Source organism: Tenrec ecaudatus, chromosome 13 (assembly GCF_050624435.1).
Source record: "Tenrec ecaudatus isolate mTenEca1 chromosome 13, mTenEca1.hap1, whole genome shotgun sequence".
In the NCBI taxonomy this organism is placed as follows: domain Eukaryota; kingdom Metazoa; phylum Chordata; class Mammalia; order Afrosoricida; family Tenrecidae; genus Tenrec; species Tenrec ecaudatus.
The window spans coordinates 78,163,209-78,189,629 of record NC_134542.1 but is presented as its reverse complement, the minus strand read 5'-3'; the positions used below and the strand labels follow the sequence as shown (position 1 = coordinate 78,189,629).

Here is a 26,421-nt window from a genome sequence, read left to right as displayed (position 1 = left end):
GCAGATAAGCATCCATACTGAACTTTTAAGGGGCTTTTTGCTTTGAAAAGTGAAAGACGTGATAGACATTGTTATAATTCCATGATAAATATGTATCGTGGAAATTTTATCAAATACCTTTTTAAAGTTTGGATTTTTTTATATGAAAGAGAATATACATAGTCATTATGAGTTTATCAGTAACACCAGTTAAAGGTTCCAAAATCTCAGTTTAATTTTGCTAATTTAAATTACTTAATTTTTTAAGAAAAGAAATGAGCAAAAATTATTTTTTTAATTATATTTTTAAAATTTCAGATGGTGTGGTAAGAGGAATAATGCCTCCACTTTTAGTATCAAATATAAGAAAATGCATTGGGGAAAATAATAGTTTCTTTAAGATATTGACCTAAAAGTTCATGGAATCAAACACAAAAATATTTTTAATTATATTAAGGATGCATTTGAAATTGGAGTAATGAAATAGTAGCCAATTTTTTTTTCTGTTTTACTCAAAAACCATTCAATTAGAGAGAGTTGTGGGGGAAGAGGAGGCGGCTTCAAAAGAGTTTTTTAAGTGCCCTCATATATTGGGCACCTATGTATAAATTCTGTAAAGAGTAACAGTATGGGGAACCCACATGGACAGTTCTACCATGTCCTGTAGGGTCAATATCACAATCAATTTGATGGCAGGGAGTTTGTTTTGGTTTTATGTATGAAAGAAATTATTTACACAAAACTGAAACCATCTGAATTTATTTAGGAGAAATTTAGGAATTATTTTATAGTGTCTTCTAATAGCTTCAGATGAGTTTGTCTTAATGGATTTTGTTGATATACGTACTGGAAGTGCATATGAAAAGTCTAACCTGTAAAGCTCTTATTTCAGCATTCATTCCATAAGTTTAGCATTTGCAGTCTTAATGCTTGGAAAAGTTGATGATTTCAAGTATGCTAAGTTTCAGTACCACAAAATTTTATTCATTTGTTGAATGATTTATTTAGAAGCGTCTAAAATAATAATGTTCAAAGTTCCCTTGGTATTTTTCTTTGTAAGTTAACAGAATTTCAACTTCGTGCAAAATATGGTCCACTTGGATGATATTTTGAGAATAGAAAGAAATAATAGATCACTTTCTAATATTTACTGGGTTCTCTGAGCTGTTCAACAGAGTATTCTTCATTAGATCAGATAACTTAAGCATTAAAAAAGCAAGTGAGTTTCAAGCTGACCTCGGAACTGGATCATTCTGTTTAAACCTCCTGCTGACAATTTGCATTTTCACCTATAAAAATCACCTGGGTATCTATAAGCATTACCTGAGGACTTTTTATTTAAAACTGTAGCTTGTGAGTCTATCTATCTTTCTATCTATCTATCTATCTATCTATCTATCTATATATATATATATATATATATATGGTTAAAAGTGCAAATTCTCAGCAGGATATTGCTCTTAATTGATCCATTTTAAAATTCTGGTTCCTAGAAAAGTGTTGACTATTCTGATTAATTTATAACAATCTTTTGTTTTTTGAGATTAACTTGTTTATTGCTAAAGACTCCCAAGTCCATTTCAGTTTTACTTTCTCTCTCTTTTTAAAAGCCTTATATAACTTATAGCAATCCTTAAACCTTTGGAAAATAAGTGATCAATTTCAGAAAGTTGTATCAGATTTTTCCCCCTTAAGATTGCCTATCATGCATATATTTTTAAATCGTTTCATTGAGGGGCTCTTACAGCTCATCATAATCCATACATACATCCATTGTGTCAAGCATATTTATACATATGTTGCCATCATCATTTTCAAAACATTTCCTTTCTACTTGAGCCCTTAGTATCAGCTCATTTTTCCCCCATCCCATCTTATTATGCATATCTTGGAAATAGCATTGACTTGGTACACCCATTCTAGATAAGCTCTGCTCCTAAATGTAAGAGACCTGGCCACTTTTTTGCTTCATTTTAGTTGGGTTTTGTTGTTTTGCAGTGTTTTTTGCAAGTATTAATGAAATTTTTGTTCTAGATCTATTAATATATTTATTTGTTGTGAGTGCTAGCAAGTACAATGTATTGCTTAGTACAACTCTTTCTTCAGTAATAATAAAAATAGTAGTAAGCAGAGCGATGTTTCCAACTCCAAAGAAGCTGAACACTTAACATACTTCATAGGCATTTTTCTGCTACTAAGCCAAAGAATATTTCACAAATCAATGTACCCACATAAAGTTATCACATTATTACCATGGTGATGATAATGTATTCATCATGGTATAGGCAAGCAACTAGCAACTTGCTCTGAGTGCACCCAGAGGCATCACCTGGGAAGGTTCTCTCTTATCACGGTGAATATTTTTCATGAAAGCAGTTTCACTCAAACCTCATTCTTTTGTGATGGCTGATTTAAGAGAATAGTTTGGCTGTGAAATTTTGTTCCCTGCTCAGGAAAAAATGTCACAGGAACTGTTGTGATATTGAACACAGCTTATATGGACAGTGCTATGGGGAAAAGCGCAAGTGTAGAAGTGGTTTTCTCATTTCAAAATAAATGAAATGTCAGTGGATGACAAACATCCATCAGCTTCATGAAGGAATGAAAATGTCAACAAAATGTGTGTACGTGTACTTGAAGACGGACAACGATGAAAATATCGATAAAATGTGTGTACTTGTCCTTGAAGACCAACGATGGACCATTGAAGAGATTGGGAAATGATCTGGACTATCATGGAGCTTAGTTCAGTGAATTTTAACAGATTTGGGAATGAGATGGGTCACTGCGAAATATGTGCCTTGGGTTCTGACTGACCAAGAAAAAGACCATCCAGTGGGAACATGCCGGGCTTTGAAAGTACAGCTCCAAAGTAACCTAGACTTTTTCCCCGTGGTCATTACTGGGGATGAGACATGGTACAATTCTTACCCTGAAAGCAAACATCATTCAAGCCAGTGGAAGGTGCCCTTGTTACCTCACCCAAAAACAGCTTGTTAAGTGAAATCAAAGATCAAGATGGTGCTCATTTGGGTTTTGTTTTGTTTTTTATGTGCAGGGATAGTGCATTTGGAGTTTATTCTTCCAGGTCAGACTGGAAGTTAATCAAGCCTTCTATTTGGAGGTTCTGAAAAGATTGCGTAACTGTGTGTGACAAAAAAGACCTGATTTGTGGCAACTGGTTTTGCCACCATGACAGTGCACCTGCTCATCCAGCTATCTCAGTGTGCCAGTTTTGGGCAAAAAATAGCATGCCTCTCTTGCTCTACACACCTGACCTCACGCCCCACAGCATCTTTTTGTTTCTGCCAATGAAAGGACAGTGATTTGATATAGAAGAAGTGAAGAAAAAAAACGAGGAAGGTCCTGCCAGCCATCCAAACAGATGAGTTTGAAAAATATTTCCAAGAAGGGAATTGCAGATTTGACAAATGTATTAAATGTAACAAAAACTACTTTGAAGGTGATTAGGTAGCTTTAAAAAAAAAACCAAAAAAACAAATACATAGCTTTGAGAAAACTTCCTTTGGGGTATGGGGGGGGGGACCCTTTGTATTCATTCACCATGGGGTATAATATCAAGACATTTGTCATTTTAACCATTTTAAGTGTACAGTATGGTGGTATTAATTTATCATATTGTGCTATTATCTATAAAGTGTTGACAGCACTCCACACAGAAACTTGGCACCCCTTCAGCAATCATGGCCCAGGACCCCTTCTCTTTCATGTTCTTGTTAGATACTATTGAGTTGGCTTTGACTCAGAGCAAACTGTGTACAACAGAAAGAAACACTGCCCAGTCCTGGGCTGTCCTCACAATTGTTAGGTGTGAGCCTATGGTTGCAGCCACTTTGTGAGTCTGTTTTGTGGTGGGTGTAGCCTCTCACCCCTACTAACCACGAAAACTTTGATCTCATTGCCTTTTGCTGTAAGTAAAATCATATACTGTGTGCTCCTTTGTGTTTGTCCTTTTGTGTCTGACATATTGCTGAGCATATTTCCAAGGTTCATCCAATTGAAGCATGTACAGAAATTAACCCCATTAACTTTTAAAGCATCCTCAATTTCAGAAACAATCATTTCTAGTTCGTATCAAAATTAGAACTTTGGAAATTCGGATATTTTTCTCTACTAGTGTCTGTAACTGTGTTCGTTTTTAAGCTAAAATTACAGAGTATTTCTTTTTGGCTCTTTCTAGCTCCTAATGACTTTTTTATGCATATTAAAAAATTTAGTAGCAATTTTTAAAGAACAAAAATTATTGCATTTGATACCAGGGTGAGTGAAAAAGTATTTCTACTAGAGAACTAGTTCAGTAATATATGCACAGGTTTATTCTAAACAAAACATGTTTAAACATGTCTCTTTATCGAGGTCACTGTTCCCCTGCCGCGCCGCGGACCATACGCCTGGCGCTGTTTGCAGCTAGCTACTCCAAAATGGCAGAGCAACTTTCTCCGGGGAAGTCAACCGATGAGGTATGCACCTTCCTCTTCAAAAAGCCCGGCCAGAAAGGTGCTGCGTGCTGTAGGAAGCGCCCCGTCTGCGAGCGCGAGCCGGAGGAGAGCAGCAGCAGCAGCAGCGAGGAAGGCAGCACTGTGGTTCGCCCGGAGAAGAAGCGGACGATCCACAACCCGATGATACAAATGACGCGTGGCAGCGGTAGACAAAAGGCGCCTTACGACCACTTGAGCAGCGAGGAGAACGAACCCGAGAGTCTAGGTGTGGTCTACAAGTCCACGCGTTCTGCAAAACCCGCGGGGCCCGAGGATATGGGAGCGACCGCAGTCTACCAGCTGGACACCGAGAAAGAGCTTGATGCACAAGCGATTTTTGAGCGCAGCCAGAAAATCCAGGAGGAGCTGAGGGGCAAGGAAGATGACAAGATCTATCGGGGGATCGGCAGTTATCAGAAATTCTTGAAGCCCAAGGATACATCAATGGGCAATGCCTCCTCCGGAATGGTCAGGAAAGGTCCAATTCGAGCACCCGAGCATCTTCGTGCCACGGTGCGCTGGGACTACCAGCCAGACATCTGTAAGGACTACAAGGAGACTGGCTTCTGCGGCTTCGGAGACAGCTGCAAGTTCCTACATGATCGTTCCGATTACAAGCATGGGTGGCAGATCGAACGGGAGCTTAATGAGGGTCGCTATAGCATCTATGAGGACGAAAACTATGAAGTAGGAAGCAGCGATGAGGAAATACCATTCAAGTGTTTCATTTGCCGCCAGACCTTCCAAAACCCCGTTGTCACCAAATGCAGGCATTATTTCTGCGAGCGCTGTGCACTGCAGCATTTCCGCAGCACCTCACGTTGCTATGTCTGCGACCAGCAGACCAATGGCATCTTCAATCCAGCGAAAGAATTGATTGCCAAACTGGAAAAATACCAAGCTGCTGGAGAGGGTGGACCTTCCGACTTCCCAGAAGACCCCAAGGAGGATCCAATCCCCATTACTTAAATTCCTCCTGATTTTGGAAATCTCAGAATAAATGTTTTGTGGTTTGGGGGAGAAAAAAAAAGTATCACTGCAGACAAGTTCTCTCACTAAAACATTTGTCTTAGCCTCATTAGGGTGTCTTCAAGGGGGGGGGGACTTAATACTATAGGGAAAAACAATTTTGATGTCAAAGCTTGTGGTAGTTACATAATCCGGTGTCAACTTGAGACTGCTAAAGAGTGAAGGAAGTGGAGTTTAGCCTGTCAGTCAGGTCACAGTTTGATGACCTCATTTGGAGGCGCTACAGAGATACAGAGCTCACTGGAAGCCAGACCACACACTCTGCTTCGTCTTCCAGTTGACAAGACACATGGAGTTATGCTGATGGAACCAGAGCTCTCAAGCTGGAGGGGCCATGTGAAGACGCATGCTGGCACTGAAACGCTTCCTCTGCCACTAGATCCACAAGACATTCTACCCCCTGGCCTTTGATCTTCCATTGCATGTGTTGCCAGCATCTAAAGAGGAATTTATAGACTGGTATTGGACATAAGGGCTAATATCAGATTTAAGGACTTGATCTGGACTAGACTAGGATGTTTTCTTGATATACAATTAGTCTTTGCTATAAAGCTCTCTCTTATATTGCACAGATGAGTGTCTATTAATTTGTTTCTTTAGTCAACCCAGACTAACACAAAGCTAATGTCAATTTTTCTGTTGAGAATAACAAATTTTTAACAAAACTCAAATGGACATCTTCCCAAATCACTGAAGCTTTGCAACAGTGTATGAGAATGTTCCCTTCAGAAAACAACAGTTTTCAGATGGATCAAATGCTTTGGGGGAACCCCGGTGGCATAGTGAGTGACTCATGGAGCTGCTGACCAACAAGGTCAGCAGTTCAAATCACCATCCAGTCCTTGGGAGAAAAGGGGTTTCTACTCCCATAAAGCGTTACAGTCTTAGAAACCCAGAGGGTGGTTCTAGTTTACTCAGAGGGTCAAAAGGAGTTAAAATTGACTCAATTACAGTGAGTTTGGGGTTTGGTTTGAGTACTTTGTAGAAGGTCAGGAAGACATCAAAGAAAAGCTGAGAGAAGGAAGACTATTATCCTTGATGAAGAAACTGGGGACCAAACCATTGGAAGAAACCCATAGAATTACCATTGATGTAATAGATACTGAAACTGGGATCATATATTGTTTCACATTGTCAATGGTAAGTGAATATATTGACCTCAGCAAGCTTTTGACTCGATGAATGCCAAAAGCACCGTGTGATCATCAGCTGTGTTGATACTTGGATTGACTGGTATTATCAAGAGAGTAAGGTCTATTCAAAACCTACAAAGTGGTGACCCAAAACCAACCTGTAAAATAACTGGACAGTCCCTCACTGAAGGGCCACACAGAAGGGATGATATATCTAGGATTTGGTAAGTATTGGTGAAATACATCACTCTCCTCTAGTTCTTTAATATTTCCTCACCTTATAATTAGGGTATTTGTACCTCATTAATCTTGTTAGACCTGCGTAGTTCATTTATATAATTCAAATCATTCAATAACCTTTCAGAAACAGTAATGGGAGTGTGCTAGTCTAGATATTTTAGAGAAACAAATCCACAGAAACGCATGGATAGCCGAGAGTTTAAAGGGTGAGTGCATATCAAGAAAACATCCCAACCCAGTACTGCCCAAACCCACAAGTCCAACATTAACCCATATGTCCAACACCAATCCACAAAGTCCTCCTCCATTTCACAAAACACAATATGATGCCGATTGCAGGAGAAAAGCCGAATCAGCGAAGTATAAACATCTCAGTGCTGCCAGGGGCCTCCATATGGCTGCTCCAGCACCCAGGGCTGCATCGGGGTAGATCCGTGCAGCTTCTCCTTGGGGATGTCTTGCAGGAAGTGAGCCTTTCCAGCTGAAGTAGGGAATTGACTAAGAGAGCTGCACCCTGGTCCAACCATCACTAAGCAAGAGATCCAAAAACTAGAAAAGTGAGGCTCATTGAGCCATTTATCCCTCCGCCCTTCAATTAACCCCTCGTGTTTATTGGCCAGGTTGGCACAATAGACTACCTCAGGAGTAATGATTACCTGCAGGTACATGAAGAAGGAAGGGAAAGGGAACTGATAACAATGATGACTATAACCCCGCTTGAGGAAAACAAACAGAATTGTAGGTGAGTGGGTACATCGGATGATCTAAGCATTGGCAGAAAATATATAATAAGGGTGGGGGAAGGGATAAAGGGAAGCTGATAAGGAGTTCAAGAAGAAAGTGTTTTGAAACGTGTCAATTGTACAACACTACTTGATGTGATTGAACTATGAAATATATCTGTAAGAGCTCCCGATAAAATTATTTTTAAAAAAGATTAAACATATCTTTAAAAAAAAATGAAATGGCATCCTAGATGCCCTACTAGACCAGTTAAGTTCAGGGCAGATAGGTCCACACAGAAGATTGTGATGACTTTTTTTAAGATTCCCAATGAGTAATCTTGATAGATTTTTCTCACAGAACACATGAAATGGGGAACTGATATCAGGGCCTCAAGTGGGAAGAGAATGCTTTGAAAATGGCAGCATATGTGCAAATGTGCTTGACACACTGGATGAATATATGGATTGTGAAGAGATGTAAGAGCCCCCAATAAAAGTATTTAATTGAAAAAAAACCTGAGGATTTTTATGAAGTTTTCATAAAATTGGAAGCTTTTAATTAGGAAAAGGCCAAGAAAGTTGTGCTAAGGATGTTTCCCATCAGTGCACTTGCTCACTCTCCGAGGACTGTTGCATGAGATTTTTGCTGGGAACTTTATCCCACCCATTCTCCAACTCTGATCTTGCCCCTTTAGACTACCTTTTGTTCCCAAAATTCAACTCAACCCCAAATGAAGGCTGAGCATGATAGTGGGACAAGAGGAGAGTAAAAGGAAATAGAGGAAAGAACTAGGAGGAAAAGGGCATTTTTTTAAAATTTTTTTTTCTCTTTTCTTCTTTTACATTTTATTAGGGACTCCAACAACTCTTACCACAATCCATACATATACATACATCAATTGTATAAAGCACATCCATACATTCCCTGCCCCAATCATTCTCAAGGCATTTGCTCTCCACTTAAGCCCCTTGCATCAGGTCCTCTTTTTTTTCCCCCCCTCCCTCCCCTTTCCCCCCTCCCTCATATGCCCTTGGTAATTTATACCTCGTTATTTTGTCATATCTTGCCCTATTCGGGGTCTCCCTTCCCCCCTTCTCTGCTGTCCCTCTCCCAGGGAAGAGGTCACATGTGGCTCCTTGTAATCAGTTCCCCCTTTCCAACCCACTCACCCTCCACTCTCCCAGCATCGTCCCTCACGCCCTTGGTCCTGAAGGTATCATCCACCCTGGATTCCCTGTACCTCCAACCCTCATATGTACCAGTGTACAGCCTCTGTCCTATCCAGCCCTGCAAGGTAGAATTTGGATCATGGTAGTTGGGGGGAGGAAGCATCCAGGATCTGGGGGAAAGCTGTGTTCTTCATCGATACTACCTCACACCCTAATTAACCCATCTCCTCTCCTAAGCCCCTCTATGAGGGGATCTCCATTGGCCGACACTTGGGCCTTGGGTCTCCACTCTACACTTCCCCCTTCATTTAATATAATATATATATACACATACATATATACATATACACATATATACACATACATACACACACTTATATCTTTTTTCTTTTTGCATGATGCCGGAAAAGGGCATTTTTAGAGGTCTAAATACAGGCATGTACATATGTAAATATATATAGGATGGTGGGGAAATAGATCTATGAGCATATATTTATAGGGTTAGTATTAAGGCAGAAGATAGACATTGGACCTCCACTCAAGTACTTAATGCAAGAACACTTTGTTCTATGAAGTTGGCATTCCATGATGCTCAGCTTCCCGACACGATCACTGAAGACAAATGGGTGCATAAGCAAATGTGGTGAAGAAAGCTGATGGTGCCCAGCTATCAAAAGTTATAATGCCAGGGGTCTTAAAGGCTTGAAGATAAACAAGCGTCCATCTAAGAAGCAACAAAGCCCACATGGAAGAAGCAAATCAGCCTGTGTGACTACGAGATGTCAAAGGGGTCAGGCATCAAAGAACAAAAAACCATATTGTAAATGAGGGTGAGTGCAGAGTGGAAGCCCAAAGCCCATCTGTAGGCAACTGGACACCCCCTTACAGAAGGGTCACGGTGAAGAGACGCAATCAGGGTGCAGGTAGCAACGATGAAACATACAACTTTCCTACAGTTCTTAAATGCTTCCTGCCCTCACTATCAATGATCCCAATTCTACCTTACAAATCTGGCTAGACCAGAGGATATACACTGGTACAGATAGGAACTGGAAACGGAATCCAGGACAGATAATCCCTTCAGGACCAGTGTTGAGAGTGGCGATACCGGCAAGGTGGGGTAGAAAGGGGAAATTAAAAGGATCTACATATAACCTTCTCTCAGAGATGGACAACAGAAAAGTGGGTGAAGGGAGATGGACAGTGTAGGATGACAATTTATGAATTATGAAGGGTTCGTGGGGGAGGGAAAAAGCTTATATCAAGAGCTCAAGTAAAAACTAAATGTTTTGAGAATGATGGCAAGAAATGTGCAAATGTTCTTGACACAGTGGATGTATGTATGGATTGTGATAAGAGTTGTACACGCCCCCAATAAAGTGATTTTATTTAAAAAAAGAAAGGAAACTCAATTTGAGTCCCTCGGGGATGCCAAAACTGCTGTTTTGTGTGATGTAAAATTAAAGCACTTCAAATTCTGCAGGGAAGGGTTAGGGATGAGAAAATACTAGCTCCAGAAATGTATAGACCTGGTTGGAGGATATGTTGAGAAATAAAAACTTTCCATCTGGATATGCCTGTTTACTAAGGGTTCCTCTGATTTTTGTAGCAATGCTTTCTACTACCCTTGTATAATTGATGTATTTTGCTATGATTTGTTTAGTATATTGTCACATTTTTATATTTCACATAACCCCTTCTTGATTTTGGTGATAAAAGTATGGTATAATACCAATCTAAAGTTTTCTTTTCAACCTTGTACTATCCTGAAAGATTGGCTGGCTTCAAAATGTTTTTCTTTCTAGTCTGCAATGAAATTCACGGAGTGTTCTAATTGTGCGTAACACTAAAGAAAAACCTTGTCTACCACTTTAAAAACAAACTGCGAATGTGAAAATATCTTCTTAAGTGACTACTTGATAAAGCTCGACTGTAGTTGTAATCTAGAAGTAAGTCATGGTGGAAATGTTTTCCAGACAAACAGTATGCAGCAATAAGAGTATATTTTACCTCTATCTGAGAAAATAACCCATTATCAGGATTTTATCTTATGAACTCAGAGGTATGCTGTAACAATGCTGTTTAAGAAATACTATGCAAGCATTGTTATTTAGACAAAGCTAAAAATGAGTAATAAATTGGAGAGGACATTAAACCAAAAAAGGGGGCTCTTGTCATTTTTCTTTTCTTTTTTTTAGACGTTTTATTAGGGGCTCATTTTTCTTATAACAAATAAAATTAATTAAAAATGGAAATAAATCTTTTGAAAATCAAGAACATAAGAAACAAGTAAAATCTTTAATTTTTACCCATAACCAATGTTCTTACTTGAAAATCTGTTAAGTCACTAAACTTAAATATCCACTATTTGGACTTAAATAAGGACGCAATTGTAGCTGAATTACAAAGTATGATTCATTAACAGAAGGACTTTTTCAAATGTTGAATTTGTTAGTTTATAGTTTCAGAAGGTATAGAAAGCAAGTTTTCTAATCATATTTATTGAAATTTATTTTTAATCTAAACCATCGACTAGGTCACAGGTTCTGTAAAGCTGACTAGTAAATGTAATACCAACGTAAGCCACAGGGTGGGAGTGAAAGGTAAGAACTGTGGGGAAGTAACTTAAGTACATGATTGCACTGCATTTTATAACCTTTAAAATACTTGTTAAACTCTAAGGAGCTACAGCTTGTGTTATCTGCTTCCTCTAATACAACAGCAATCTTCAGCAAAAACAAAACAAAATACAACGAAATTTATTTAAATGTACAGGCCATTATTAGTGAGCAGCCTTACAAAGTAAACATACACACATTTTGTTTTCTTCCCCCCCCCCCCCCCCCCCCGTGAGTTTCTGGTTATATCAGGTGCTTGGCAAAGAGTAGCATTCTGACCAATGGTTGAATTGGATGAATTTTCTTGAATTACCAGGATTGAAAATATCAGAAATATTTTAGGTCTTCATATGGTTTAACTATCATTTTCCTCTTTGCCTGATTTCCCCTCTTTGCCATTTAGAAACAAAATTGTTATACTTATAAAACATTTATATATACATTTACATATAGAAGTATACAAGGAAACTTAAAATATGACATTTTTGAAGTCCACTTGTGTATATATATATATAGAGATGTATATATAAGTATAAAGCAATCTCAACTTACTTTGCAATGAGGAAAATATTTTATTTTCTGTTAGCCCATTCCTATTTGAGTTTAAAGGTGCTGTAAATTGTGATCACTTTGTGTATTTAAGGTAAGAAGACAAGAGGTTCCATCTAGAAATGAAACTTCACCAAAGAACATTCCTTTATTTCATGAAAGGTAACCATGTAATCTTTTTGATCAACTTTATAAAATTATGAATAAAGAGTAGCTATATTTTTGAGAGTTTAGTACCATATATGCATGCATCTAAGCAGACTCGGATATCAGCCAAGGCACCTAATTTTATCACAAAAAATGCATTAAAAATGTGTTGAAAAGCTCGGCTTATACACGACTATAACGTAATTAGAAAGTAGCCTTTTTTTTAAAGAACTGTGAGTGACCAATAAAACTGAAAACTTGAGCGTCCTTTGTGTGTTAAACTAATTAAGAGCACACAGTTAATAGAGCTGGATCTAAAAACTGAATTCCCCGAAGTTCTACTACTACAGCACACCAACTATTATGTTCTTATGGACTCTAATGTGAACCTTATCAAAATGAGGCACATTTCATTTGTGTTTGTTTTCTGAGGGCAAAAGTTAATGCATTAAAATTTCTATTGTAGGGGAAAGTAAGAGCCACTTTGTGATATATAGATGATATGTAGTAGTCTGTATGTGTGTTAGACTGTTTTAATTTATCTTCTTTTTTGTACAACCTTTCAACCTTGGAGGTGTTGGGAATTTTCTAAGAAGATAAAATAATGTTTAATCTTTTGAGAAGTATTTGTGGTACATAAAAAGTTACTATGTAAGTTTAATGATGCTAAAAGTACATGAAGCTATCATCTTGATTTTTTTTTAATCAGAGATATTCTAGAGAGGACATTCTGGGATCTGAAAGAAGAATTTCATAGAATATGCATGCTAGCAAAAGCACAAAAAGAGCACTTGAGCAAACTGAATGCACCGGACACTGCAGCTGGTAAGGTCTGACTTAACTCACAGCAATAGTAATTTTATTGTCATTTACTTAAAGTTTAATTTCTTTTTTAATGTGAAAATATCTCAAGTGCAAAGAAGCTACAACTTGACTCCCGCTTCCTTATATTTAAATGTATTTGTGATGTTTTATGTATTACGTTATATAATTATTGACTTTTTTTCCTCTTTCTGTATTGTGTGTGATAACTGTATAGATCAAATTGATTGACATATTGTAATCATCTTAACGAGATGTCCCAACATGAAAAAGTACAAAATAAATACAGTGTATAGCCCTTAAAGTTTCAATTGTTAATTAGGTTTTTAAAAACATTTAATCATATGTTAGAAAGCAACCTTCATGCATACTTTTATGAGGTAAATAACACTATAAAAACACACCTAATAGAATAGGTTTGTTTTTTACTTCGTGTTGAAAGTCAGTTAAATGATATGGTTAGATTTTGATAATTTGGTTCAAGAAATAAGCACTTCACATTTCCTGTTGCAGTTCTATTGGAGGCACAAGTAAAGTGTAATATAAGATTTAACTTAAATTACTCATCTGTTGTATGCATTTAGTACAGTGTGTTTTTTTAAAGCGCTTACCTCCCTAAAACCCCAGACAACAGCTTCCTGGTTTTTGCTTCTCTCTGGCTACCAAGCAATTTAGTATAGAAAAAGAAGATAAACTAACTGATCCCTTGATAAGGATAAATAATTCTTTACTCTTATGATCTGAGATATTCTTTGTACAATTCCCAAGAGATGTGGTTTGCAGTTTTTACTGAGATGTTTCAGCAATGCTGACTAGCACTCCTATAATTAAAGAACACTTCTCATTTCTTAAGGTGTTTATATCTAGACCATTAAAAAAAGGTTTATCATTTAAATTCACCCTTTACTTACTGCTATTTCATTATCAGCAAAGCTACACAGGTAGTATTGGAAAAATAAAACTGTTTTTGTAACAAACAGCATTTACTTCTTCACCTTCTTTCTCCTCATATCCCAAAAAGGACACTACATTTCTTCATCTGAACTTTTGTTGTATTTTCATGACAATTAAACTTTTGCACAAACTAAAACGACCACCTACTTCTGAAGTAAAGGAATTATTATTGTTTAAAATGAACTATCTGTAGAGATATAGTGCCTAGAATTCATAGACATGCTTTTTCCAACATCAACATCTTACCAACCATTGTGATAGTAACACATTCTTTGTTATACAGAGAACTTTATCCCATTATCAGTGACCTAGTACTTTGACCATTTTTAAATTACTCAGGTCTACGTCAGGATGTGTCTTATCAAGTAGAGCACTGAATGTTTTACTCCAGTTTTTCCTACCAGACTACATTACTAGTGCTTGCTATGAACTGTGTGTCATAAATAATAAATCCAGAATTCTTCTGGAAATGTTTTGGATCTTATTTGAGCTATAGATATCTTAAATATTTGGTGGGTCCAGACATAAACTGAAATATTAAGTGTTATGCTCTGGTAGTAGTAATGAGAGGAAGAACAAGTAAGTATTTAAGAAAAACGATTCCTGTCTAGGGTTTCAAATTATGAATATTACATTGAGTAAAAATATAGAACTTATAAAATATGATTTAGATAATATTTCTGGAGGAAAAAGTATTTTTCACCCTATAATTCATCTTTGTGTCATTTATATTAAAATTTGAGTTGATTTTGAGTAACCAGATACAACTTAGGAAAATTTGTGTTAGGAAAATTTTCAATTTTCTTTTTATTACTGCTGTCTTGTATTCATCCACATATAACAGTAGCCTTGAGGGCAAAAATAAATAAAAGATTTTTAGAGTGCTGTTTGATACACAGAAGAGGATCTTACTTGAATAGAAATTAGGAGAGAAGAAAATAGGATTAGAGGTTACAAGCAATCATGAAATATTTTTCTTTTGTTGATCTGCAAGACGAGGGGGAGGGAGGGAGAAGAAATAGGGAGCTGATATCAGGGACTCAAGTGGGAAGAGAATGCTTTGAAAATGATGGCAGCATGTGTGCAAATGTGCTTGACACACTGGATGAATGTATGGATTATGATAAGAGATGTAAGAGTCCCCAATAAAAGTAAGAAAGAAATTATAATTATAGAACATATAGCTGAAAAAATAAGTAGCTTTCACATTTTGCCTTATTCCTTGCAAAAATAAGTATTCATGAGAGAGATAAGACGTAGAAATAGAAAAGTAATTTGCTTGCCTGACTGTCTTTATGAGTTCTTTTTCATGTTTGCATTTGAGTTTTCAGGTTTCCTAAGCTTGGACTTCTAGTGTCCCTACACTCTTAGGTTTGGATTTTTTTTTAATAGATAACAACTCTCACTATTTGAGCAGATTAACTCTGAAGATTATTTAAATCTATCTAAGGTTGTACCCAGCTATGCTGAGGGAAAATGTTTGCTGTATGACAGCTATTTTAGTTCTCCATGTTTTTGTTTATTAAAGACATTAGGTCACTTCCTAGAAAAGTCATCCAGATCACATTTCTGTCAATTTTGAGATTCCTTTAGGTATGTATTTCAGTGTGTGTGTGTGTGTGTGTGTGTGTGTGTATTTATATCGAAGCCAGCCTTTCAAATTAGCGTAACGGTTCAGAGCACAGACTAAAGTTAGACTCCCAAGTCCTAGTGCCAGAGCAGCCATTCCTTCACTCTGTGAGTGGCCTTGAAATTAACGTCTCCGTGTCCCTGTTTATTTGTATTAAAGGGGGCATAATAATAGTGTAGTGCAGTTAACACCATCAGTTTCTAATCGAAAAGTTGCAGGTTTCAGTCCACCCAGAGGCAGAGGCACTGTAGAAGAAAAACGTGGTAACTTTGAAAAAATCAACCATTAAAAACCCTATTTGGTACAGAATCAACTTGATGATGAGTTACTGATTACCTATGGATTATTTGGAGTATTAAATGAATTGATGAATATATAATACTTATGAGTCAGAAGTGACTCCATAGTAACAGGTTTTTGATGCTACTTATAACAGTGCATGGCACATAGAAGTAGAGTTGCTAATAACTGCTAGCAGTCATTGATGTCAGCAGCAACAAAGAAGATGCTTCATCAGTCTTTCCATTTCTTTGTGAGCATCATTTTGCTAAATCTAAACTCCTTCTCAAGTGTTGCAGAATTTGGTGACCTCAACAGTTGTTTTCCTAATTTGTTACAACTAACAAATGTTATCTACAATTTTCTGCCACTGTCAAATCTACTGCCACAGAATAGGACTGCTTCACGAACTTTAAAGTTCCAAAAAAATCTAGCAAGACACTTGAGCTTGCGCTAGATGCTGGGCCCTCCTTGTTATGTGAGCATATATCTAGTACATGTACAGTATTATTCTAGGCTCTCAGGAAGTACATACAGATTCACTCAGAATGAATTTATTGACAAGATATTATCTTCCAGGCATTAGGCAAGGTACTGGGGTTCATGAGCACCAAATTACAGTGTAGGACCTCAAGAAACCTACATTAATGGGAGAAAGAGAGGTGTTCTAGCGAATATAGTCCAGAGTGCTTAGTACTTGAGTAATACCTAAACTGGCTTTGGAAAGTCAAGGGAAAGCCATCCAAAAGAAATCTGTATTTAAGCCAAGATAGGAAGGACAAATAAAAAATGCAAAGAGTAGTGTGAGGGAACACTTCAAGCAGCCTGCACAGCACATACCAGGCTCAGAGACAGGAGGGTGTGGCTATTTTAAAGAACTAGAAAATTCAATATGGCAAAGTTCATTAAGCCAGCCTCTTAACCACTGTGCCACCAGAGCTCCTTGGAGAAAAGAAGGTCAAATAAAAGGTGAACTTGGAGAGCTGGCCAGGGGCCAAGTAATGATAGTTATGTGGCTGAGGGCCTTGGAGAGCTGTGAAGGTAACATGATAGCCACACGTAGCCCTACTTGGTAGAACTACTCTGGGAAGAGGAGAAAAGCAGCAATGTAAGAATGGTCCCAGTACGAGATGAATGTAGAGGCCATGAAGCAATTCCAAGGCTGAGGTAATAAAAAGCAACACTATATAATGGGGTGAATTAAAGAAGTTGCATGTATTACATATCATATTCAAATAGAACATACCATATATACTCAAGTATAAGCTGACCCGAATATCAGCCGAGACACCTAATTTTACCACAAAAACTGCATTAAAATGTGCTGAAAAACTCGGCTTATGCATGAGTATGTACAATAGCTTTTAAACGAATGTGCTGATGTGAAAATAAAAAGGTGCCGTGAGGCTACCAAGACCAAAGGAAAAGGGGAAATGCCTGACATTAGATTTGTTCAGTGTCTTAGCAGCAACTTCTGATGCTTTTATGCCTACTAACCTGGACAGACACTGTGCACGGGACTCTGTATCCGATCTACTTAAACCTTCATCACTGCCAAAGTCTTCACATTTTATACAGCGTCCCTAATATTAGAAAGCCTGGTAGCACTTTGAGTAAAGCATTGCACTGCTATCCAAAAGGTTGGAAGTTCAAACTCACCACCCACTCTATAGGAGAAAGGATAAGGCTGTTTGCCCGTAAAACTTCAGTCTTAGAAACCCTGTGGAGCAGTTCTGCTCTGCCCTATAGGGTCATTGTGAGTCAGAATTTACTCAATGACAGTGCCTTGATTGTGTTTTGGTTTTCCTTAATTTTAACCTTCTTTAAATGCTAACATTGTTTGTTGTTATTTTTGACCACATATCCATTTAAAATCATTTTTAATATGCATATTAATCACCTCACTGCTTTCTTGAATTTATATTTTAGGGCCTAATTTAGATTTTCTGTGTCTTCCATGGCTCAGGATCAGCAACACTGCAGAGTTGCTGTGAGCTTTGTTTTTATTGAGAGGTGTCATTTTATTGGCCCTGCACTAGACGACTGTGTATTCTGCATTCTTACATGTGCTTTGTTTTGTTGTGATTTCCTTGCCTCTTCCCTGCTTTCAACTCGTGTTGATATCTTGTGTCTGCCTTTATCAATTCATATACCATCTTAATTCTGTGCTTCTAACCAGCCCCAAAATGAGAACAAGAGTAAAATCCATGCCCCTGTGCCTGTGCCTCAAAGTCTGGCGTCTCAGACGCGGTCTTTACCTACTGGCTTTTGCCCATATCCTAGAAAGCCAAATTTTTTGGATAAGTGACTTTTTGGTAAATGAATAATAGAGGCTGTTTTAGTGACAGAGGCCATGGTATCTAACCTAGATTAAAATGAAGGCCTTTTTAATACATGAGGAAATTATATTTTCACATATAGTTTTCTTAACATGCATCCTGAGGTTTCACTGCTCCACCAGTTATTGAGAGTAGACAATAGAGTTATTGGGTTATTGAGAGTAGACAATAGCTAAATTAATTGATTGGGTTATTGAGAGTAGACAATAGCTAAATTAATTGGTGATATACTTAATTACATAATAACCTTGGAAAATAAATTACCCAATTTGTATAGATTCTTTACATATATGTGTATGTACCACCTACTAAGGATTTTCCCTCATAACAACTTACTGGTCAAAGTAAGTTCACGGTTGCCATTTCCATTACTGACAAAATGTTTAAAGATATACAGTACAAGCAAATGCTTTTTAAATTCAGGACAATATAACTGTAGATAGATACAAAGCTTAGAGCAAAAAATCTAGAAAAAGGCAAAGTAGTCAAACCGACTAATCAGCTGTGTTCCCATTCACCTGCTGAAGACTGCTTATGTCCCTGTGCAGCCCAGTAGTAAAAATCTCAGTTGCCTTCAGTTGCCATAAAAACCAATAGAAAAATAATACTCATCTGTTGAAAGCTGATTGAACAGATTTGTAAAGAATGATTTGAATGTGAATGTTTCCCTTTTGTTTTCTTTCCCGTGCAGAAACACAGTGCTCTGTGCCTATACAGTGTACGGATAAAACAGAGAAACGGGAAGCACCGTGTAAGCCGCAGGCTAAAGATGATATAAACAGAGATGCGCCATGCATCACATCTGTCACACCAAGAGGACTGGGCCGAGAGGAGGAAGACACCTCTGTTGAATCACTTTCTAAATTCAATGTCAAGTTCCCACCTATGGACAGTGACTCCACTTTCTTACATAGCACTCCAGAGAGACCCAAAGTCCTTGGTCCTGCCACAGCGGAGACAGTGGGGCAGGACACATTTAATATGGAGCTCAGAAACAACCCAGGAAATTTCGTTAAAATAGGAGAATCTTTATTTGAAAATCAAGGAATTGACCCCATAGCTTCAGCTATAGAAAACCTTAAAACAACTGACAAAACAAAACCTTCAAATCTTGTAAACACTTGTATCAGGACAACTCTGGATAAAGCTCCGTGTTTGCCACCTGGAAGCCCTAATGCATTGTATATAAATACATTCCCACTTCAGGACCCAGCTGATGCACCTTATCCCTCATTCGATTCCTCAGGAAGAGCTGTCCGAGGACCACAGCAGGTAACTGTTTTGCATTAACAAATATATTATGTGTGAACACACATTTTGCCATACATGCACAGATATGTATCTCTTTTAGGTTGCTGACATTCTTTTAAAATTAGTGACAAGCCGCAGTTAAAGTTTTTAATAAAAAAATCAAGTCGTATAAATGATATGACATTATAAAATGTGAATGTGGTAAAGGGCTGCGTTAAAGTACCTTGAAACTAAGGCGCATTTTTAAATACATGTGAGCCTGACTTCTGCGGTGTCACTTTCTTAGTCTCTCACTCAAAGCTTGGTTACTCAGGACCGGTGTTAGTACAGCAATCTTTATTATATATGTGCAATGAAGCAAATGGTATTATTTTCATTAAAATAGTCGCACATATCATGCTCATTTTTACAAGAACACATAATTTCCCCAAAGTAAATCATTGCATTGTATATTTCTGTTTATCCAAATAGGTGAACTATCGCTAAACTAATGTCATATTCTCATTTATATAGTATGTAGACCTATAGGATTTGATTTTGGCTTTAGTTTCTAATCCGGCACTGAACATAAACCCTAATTTTAAAAATAATTTCTGTATATATATTGTTTTAATCATATGTCTTCATTTTTCTCAGCTTGTGTAGTATTTATAGACCCCATTTTAATCCCTGAAGGCAATCAAAAGATATAATTGTTCAAAAATTATAAAAATAAACAATTTAATGAAAACACATTGATGTAAATTATCTATATAGCTTGCATTTGTTTGATTTATCTTCTCTGCCTTTGGGATACAGAGAAAAAAATGACTACCTTTTTGTTTTATAAGTGCTTTCATAGGTTAGACTTTCCGATCATCATACACAGGCGGTTGCAGTCATGCTGTGGTATATTTCAGTAGTAGGGAAAACTAGGCAATGTCTGACAATAAGTCTTAATTATAAACTCACTTATATTCTTCATTATACCTTATCATAGTCTCAGTTATAGTTGCTCCTAAATGAAACAAATTAAACAATTTCATTTATTGCCAGTAGAATTCCTGTGGAGCTGTGAAGTACATCAGTTCTAATACTTGTTACTTTTTCTCCATTATATCTCTTGCTTGTTCTTTTCCTAGTTAGTCTGTGCATTCATATTTCAGTAGATGGCACCCTGCATTGTGCATTTGCTTTCTATACTGCAGCAAGGGAAACAGCTGGTATGTGATTACAACTTGATGGAGAAGTATACAGCTTAAAAAATGCAGGAGAATTGGTGTTGAGCTGTCATAAGACATGGGGCATAAGGTTAGATAATTGATATTTTGGCAGAAAAAGCAAATAAATTAGTTTGTTTTGAAGGCCAGGTTACAGTTTGAAAGATTATTTCTAAAATTTATTTTTTTCTAAACAGTATTTTATTTATAATCATATAGTAGGATAAATCCAAAATTCTTGACTTGTTGATAGATGCTAGCAAAGAGAAATAAAAATTGAGTTATATTTCAGATTTTGACTTTATTTCATATCAGTCATTACTACTTAATACCTTTTTTACATATTTAGCTATCATAACAAAGACTAAAGTAGTTTTTACTCCATATGATTTTAAGTTTTTTCCTACGGTTGCTGAGTCAGTAATTGGAGTCCTAACTGAATTATATAAGAAATCAGTAACTAAAAAGGGAAAAAAATTAAATCTGAACTAGTAGATCCCAGTAGATTAAAATAAACATAGAATTTGGAGGTAAATTAGAAGATGGATTGACTCACTAATTTTAAAAACTAAATTGTTTCTAAATCCATTTCTTACTATTTTATAGATCTCAGTAAGGGTTACCTTTAATCATCTTTATCCATACCAACTTCCCATTAGAGTGGTACATATTAATCAGACTTTTATCCCCAAGTACATAACATTCGTTCTAAATATTACTTTTTTTGTATGTGATAAAACTGTCAGATTCTCGCAAAAGGAACTGAGTCAATGGTATAAGCCCTCCTGGACTGGTATTTGAATATATCTCGGTACCTAGACAGACTTTGTATATTTACACCAACTGTACACAGCTGTCCAGTAATGTTTATAAGAAGTCAGTGGTGTTGTGAAGCTCATATGTTTCAACTGGTTATATACTGTTTATGTAAATGCGGGTTAACTAGACGGAAGGAAGTGAGGAAGGTGGAAACGAACGGTATCAGGTATGTTACTCTCAAAACATAAGTAGTAGCATAAAATTGTCTCAGACTTCTAAAAATTTACTTTAGATGGTGATTTTTCTCAAAGTATCAGAATTGAGAATTGTTTCTTTGGGCTCTTAAATCAAGGTAATAATGCACATTTAAAAAATAATTTTGTTAATTAAAAAAATAATTTTAAAAACCATTCTAAAAGATATATTGTTAACCAATGTTTATTGAGCACCTACTATTAACATTAAACTAAAAGCTATTTCTTTCTCTTTTACTCATTTAAAAAATGGCATAGATGCCATCACTGAAGTGTTTACGTAGGTGGTCCTGTTGCATTATAACTTTCCATCATGCTTTGACTTACTGTTGACAGGTTTCACTTTTCTCCGGAAGGCTCAGAAGGCCATACTATGCACAGTATAACGGAGCAAAGTATACACCTGACATTAGATTCTGCTGAGTGATGAAATACTTGACGTTAAAAAAATGTTTTCAGCCATCAAAACACGAATATGTTATATGTTTGGTGGATATTTGCTTATAAATAGTGAAACATTGATTAAATGCATGTACACACATACATCATACCTAATATACTATGTATTAGTAAAGACTATAAGACCCTATAACTTAAGGTTTCTAATATAAAATAGAAAAGATAAAATTTCATTAAAAAGATTTACAGTATTGACCTTTGTTCCAAAACAAGTGTCATTGTAGTAACAGGTATTGAAACTGATGTTGTTGAAGCTAGCATATTTTTTAATATATGAAGATAAAATACTTAAACATGTAGCCTAGATGGCTTTTAACAAAATATTGTTGTCCTTTATGAAAAAGGGAATTGAGTTATAGTCTCATATTAACTTTGGTGCAAAATTATTTTTCTTTCATATTAGGATATTTCAGTACTCGGTTATTAGTATTAAGGAATTTCAAGTACATGCATATAACTTATTCAGAATACAAGTTGATTTTCAAGACAAATAACGGAAAGTTTTTCATTTATTTGTTTCCTGCAGCCAGTTTGGAAGCCCTATCCTCCCCAAGACAGTGACTTGGTACAAAGTGGTACAGACTCAGAACTGCTTATACCTCGAGTATGTGAATTCTGTCAAGCAGTTTTCCCACCATCCATTACTTCTAGGGGGGATTTCCTCCGGCATCTTAATTCACACTTTAATGGGGAGACTTAAGACACATTTGAAAACAGACAAATCAAGTTCTGTGCAATGATTTGGAGTTTGTAATACTTGATTATAAATAGTATAAAACGTTTATAGAAAAATTCAATGCTACAGCTATATGAATTTTTTCCTTAACTTAAATTTTGTACCTTACTTTTATTGTCTTTTAAAAGATCATCCTGTCCTGATCTGTCATTCATTGTATTCATGTTTACAGTGTTATTACCATAATTCAAAATTATGTGACTTGGGATATTACATGATCATAATTCAGATTTTGTTTCCAATACCTAAACTTAAATGCTTGGATGTCTAGTTATATCAGTTTGATTTGGTAATGTTAAATGTTTATAGGGATTTTTCCCACTTAATTTCATTTTAAATTTTATATTATTTATAATATATTCTTTTAAAATAAACTTGTAATAAAAATTAGTAAAAAATAAACATTTAATATGTAAAAAGCCAAATCTAAGTCATTTGTTAACCAATGGTAAAATTACTGGTATGATCAAATATTTTAGGTTTTTAAAAAAATAATATATGGTTTTAATTTTTACTTTGTATAGCTACATTAAACATGAGTTAAATATTAAGAGGGTTACTTATGCTATGATCACTAATGTGTTCTTTGTTTCTAAGTTAAAAGAAAATAAAGGTTTATGTCACCACATTTTGGGAAAGTTCTTAACATTCACGTTTTCTTTCCAGTAACTAGGGAGAACGATAATGATCCTATCTGCTGACATTTTATTACATTTGGGTCACTTTGGATTTAAAAACACTTTTCAAACTAAACTTACAAAAGAAATTCGTGTGTCTTTAATGGGAACAAATCTATAGAACCCCGTAAAGGATTGTCCATATTACCAATTTAGATTAGAAATATTCGATTCTTGTTGAAAAATTATTCATTGTTAGCAGCTTGACTGATGGCCACTGGAAGGTACTGAGAGATGATGTGAAACTCAAAATGCAAATTTTTTAACATTTTAAAATGAAATTTCCTGTTTTTCTTCCCTATGATTTTTTCCTCTGGGTTTCTTTCTTCCCCAGACCTTAAAAAAAATGCTTCCGTTTTTTGCAGTCAACATTGACTTGCAACTCTGAAACAAATTTAAGCCATCCTGAAGCATGGTGCTTTAAGCCTGGAGGGTTTGGGATGGGGAGATCGGGGCAGGCCCTGACCCACAGTGAAGAGTCTGAAGAGTCGTACTGTGTGGAAGAATGAGAGCCGTGCCTCAACTTCTCAGGGTGCCAAGCACATCACATTGACATCTTCTTCACCAAGGTGACATAGCGATTATTAGGTGTTCACTGTGAAGGGTTCTGGGGCGTGTACATCTTTCTTTCATTGCCACGGGGACCGCATGGAAATGCCTAGACAATGATCCAAGCCTCTTCCCGTCCCCCTGCCGCCCCCCCCCCTAACCAGCGTCCCCTTTCACCTGTCCTCCCACATAGAGAATTAAAAATAAAAACGTTCCAGCGTGCTACACCAGCCAGAATACACCACGGTACCTGCCTTGTGAAAGGGAACTCTTTTTGCCCTCTTCTAGAGGAGGGGACCTCTCAGAAAGTTGACACCTACTCCCCTGCAGACACCCAAGGAAACGGGATGAGCAAGAAGGGGCTTCAAACTATCACGGGCCCTTCTCCCCAGCTCGCTGGCCCCTTGCCCCCCACCTTCATGTTCAGTGGTGGCAAGGCAGGCAGGCGGGATCAGGATGCTGCCTTTGGGGTTCCAGCTCTACCTGCGATCCCATCTTCCGAGGGACACCGACAGGCCTTGGACCACAGGGGAGGGGTCTGGCGAGCGGGCTCCTGGCCTCGCTAAGGTGGCTGGCTGCAGCTCCAAAGGTGGAGTGGGCACCCACCAGGTCTCCCTCGGTCTCCTGTTAGAGAGTCGTGCAGGGCCTGCGTTTGGGCATCTGCTAAGCGTGGCGGGGTAAGAACCGCTCCCAGGTAGAGAAGCTGCACACCCGAAACGCTGAGTCTGGAAAAACCGCCCCCGCCGAGGCGAGGCAGTTGTGAGCGGGATGCCTGAGAAGTGGGAGGTGAATGTCCTCGGGAGGCCCCCCCGGCGCAGCTTTCCCCGGAGGCTGAGGCTGCTGCCAGCGGGGACATCTGCTTTCTTACACTCCAGCCGGGCTCACCCCGCCCCCTCAGCCCCGGGGTGCGTGGTTATTTTACCAACACGGGGGGAGGGGGAGGGGGTGGCTGGAGGCTCAGGAGACGTTCTTCCCACTCCCCCCCCCCCGCCCCGGCCCTCCTCTCTTCTTCACATCTTTTAACCTTCAAGGTAACGACTCTATAAATATGAAACAATGAGTGTGTCCGCGGGCTCCCAGGCCCGCCTTCGCGGCGCCCAGCTCGCGGTCCTCTCGGGCCGGGCCGGGCCGGCGGTTCGGCGGGGTGCGCGGGCTCCCGGGCTGCTGCTCCGACAGCTGCGCGCAGCGACAGTAATTAGACTGTCGGTGCTCGTTAGGGCGCGGGAGACACGCCGCTGACAGCAGAGCCCCAGCCTCCCCGTCGGTTCGTTTCGGAGGGATGTTCGGCGCCCGCCTCGCCTCGCCCCGCCCGCCCCTTCGCCCGAGTCTCCGCCGGAGCAGAGAGTGCTCACCGCGCAGCAGCAGGGGGCCCGCCAAGTCCCAGCCCGCGCCCCGCCGCGCCACCCGAGGCTACATGCACACACGTGCACAGGCACACGCGCGCGCGTCCGGGCGCCGCTCCGCTCGGCACAGGCCTCGCTCGCTCCACGAGGACCCCGGACTACATTTCCGAACACTAATAATAAATAAATAACTCGCGAGGAAAGGGGGAGGGAAGCAGAAGTCGGGAAGAAAAGAGAAAAGCAGCAGGCTGATTACGAGGTGTCAAAACTGCCAGGAGCAAGAAGGTGATAGCAATCAGGGGTGAGAAGAGTGCGGCATTCGTGCGGGGCAACTAATTATCCGTCTCATTTGAGAAGAGCAGCATTTGAGGCGGCAGCGTTCGCCTGCTGAACGGTGACAGATTGGCGCGGAGGAGAGGGGAGGTGTTAAAACAATGGAGCCGGGCGCGCGAGCGCTGCTGCATGCTAATCAGCCCTCCCTCCGCCTGCCTGCCGCGCTCCCTCCTTCCTCGCGGCCTCCCTCCTCCGCGCTCCCTCCTCCCGCCCCTTTGCCGCCGGCCCGCCGCGCCGCCCGCTTCCTGCTCCCTCGCCTGCCCGCCGCTGGCAGGTGGCACCCAGCCACGGTCCGCGCGGCCCCCGGGGCCCCGCCGCCCGCCCGGCCGCCCCCGGCCGGGCCCGCGCGAGCCGGCGAGCGAGCGGGCGCCCCTCCCAGAAAGAGGGGGCCCCGGCCGCCTGCGCTCTCGCCCGGGACCCTGCATTCTCGCGCCCGGCGGGGACCTGAATGTGACCCGGGGCAGCCTAGTGGCAGCCGAGGCGAGTTCAGGAATGGCAGGGGAAAGGAAGAGAGTGGAGGCAAGGACTCCCCCACCACCACCCCGGGGCCCACAGCGCATTCCCCAGCCCCTGAGATGGGCGCAGCCGCTCCCGGGGCGGCCGCGGGCCGCCGGCCTGGCACCTCTCCCCAGCAACCTTCGGCCTCCCAAGGCCAGAACTCGAAAAGCGGAGGTTCTTTAAGCCCATAGAAGATAAAAGCACGAGTGGGATTGTGCTTTCAAGGTTTGGCTGCCTGACCCCAAGACGA

At 39.1% G+C, this 26,421-nt stretch overlaps 2 protein-coding genes across 4 annotated transcripts in view; both read left to right on the top strand.

Annotated features, from left to right (window-relative positions):
* Positions 1-8,511, top strand: part of LOC142424416 (E3 ubiquitin-protein ligase RNF113A-like) — a 34,256-nt gene extending 25,745 nt beyond the window's left edge. Inside the window, exon 2 of the mRNA XM_075529609.1 lies at positions 4,357-8,511. Within this exon, the coding sequence (XP_075385724.1) occupies positions 4,422-5,447 (1,026 nt within the window). The 5' untranslated portion in view covers positions 4,357-4,421 and the 3' untranslated portion in view covers positions 5,448-8,511. The remainder of the gene's footprint in view (positions 1-4,356) is intronic.
* TANK (TRAF family member associated NFKB activator) overlaps positions 1-23,309 on the top strand; it is a 101,407-nt gene extending 78,098 nt beyond the window's left edge. Inside the window, exons 5-8 of one of the 3 annotated variants that reach the window (XM_075529606.1) lie at positions 12,037-12,104; positions 12,799-12,914; positions 18,805-19,385; positions 22,562-23,309. In XM_075529606.1, the coding sequence (XP_075385721.1) occupies positions 12,037-12,104; positions 12,799-12,914; positions 18,805-19,385; positions 22,562-22,735 (939 nt within the window). In that variant the 3' untranslated portion in view covers positions 22,736-23,309. The remainder of the gene's footprint in view (positions 1-12,036; positions 12,105-12,798; positions 12,915-18,804; positions 19,386-22,561) is intronic. The other 2 variants (XM_075529605.1, XM_075529607.1) reach the window with 2 other exon arrangements.
* Positions 23,310-26,421: the final 3,112 nt, after the last annotated feature.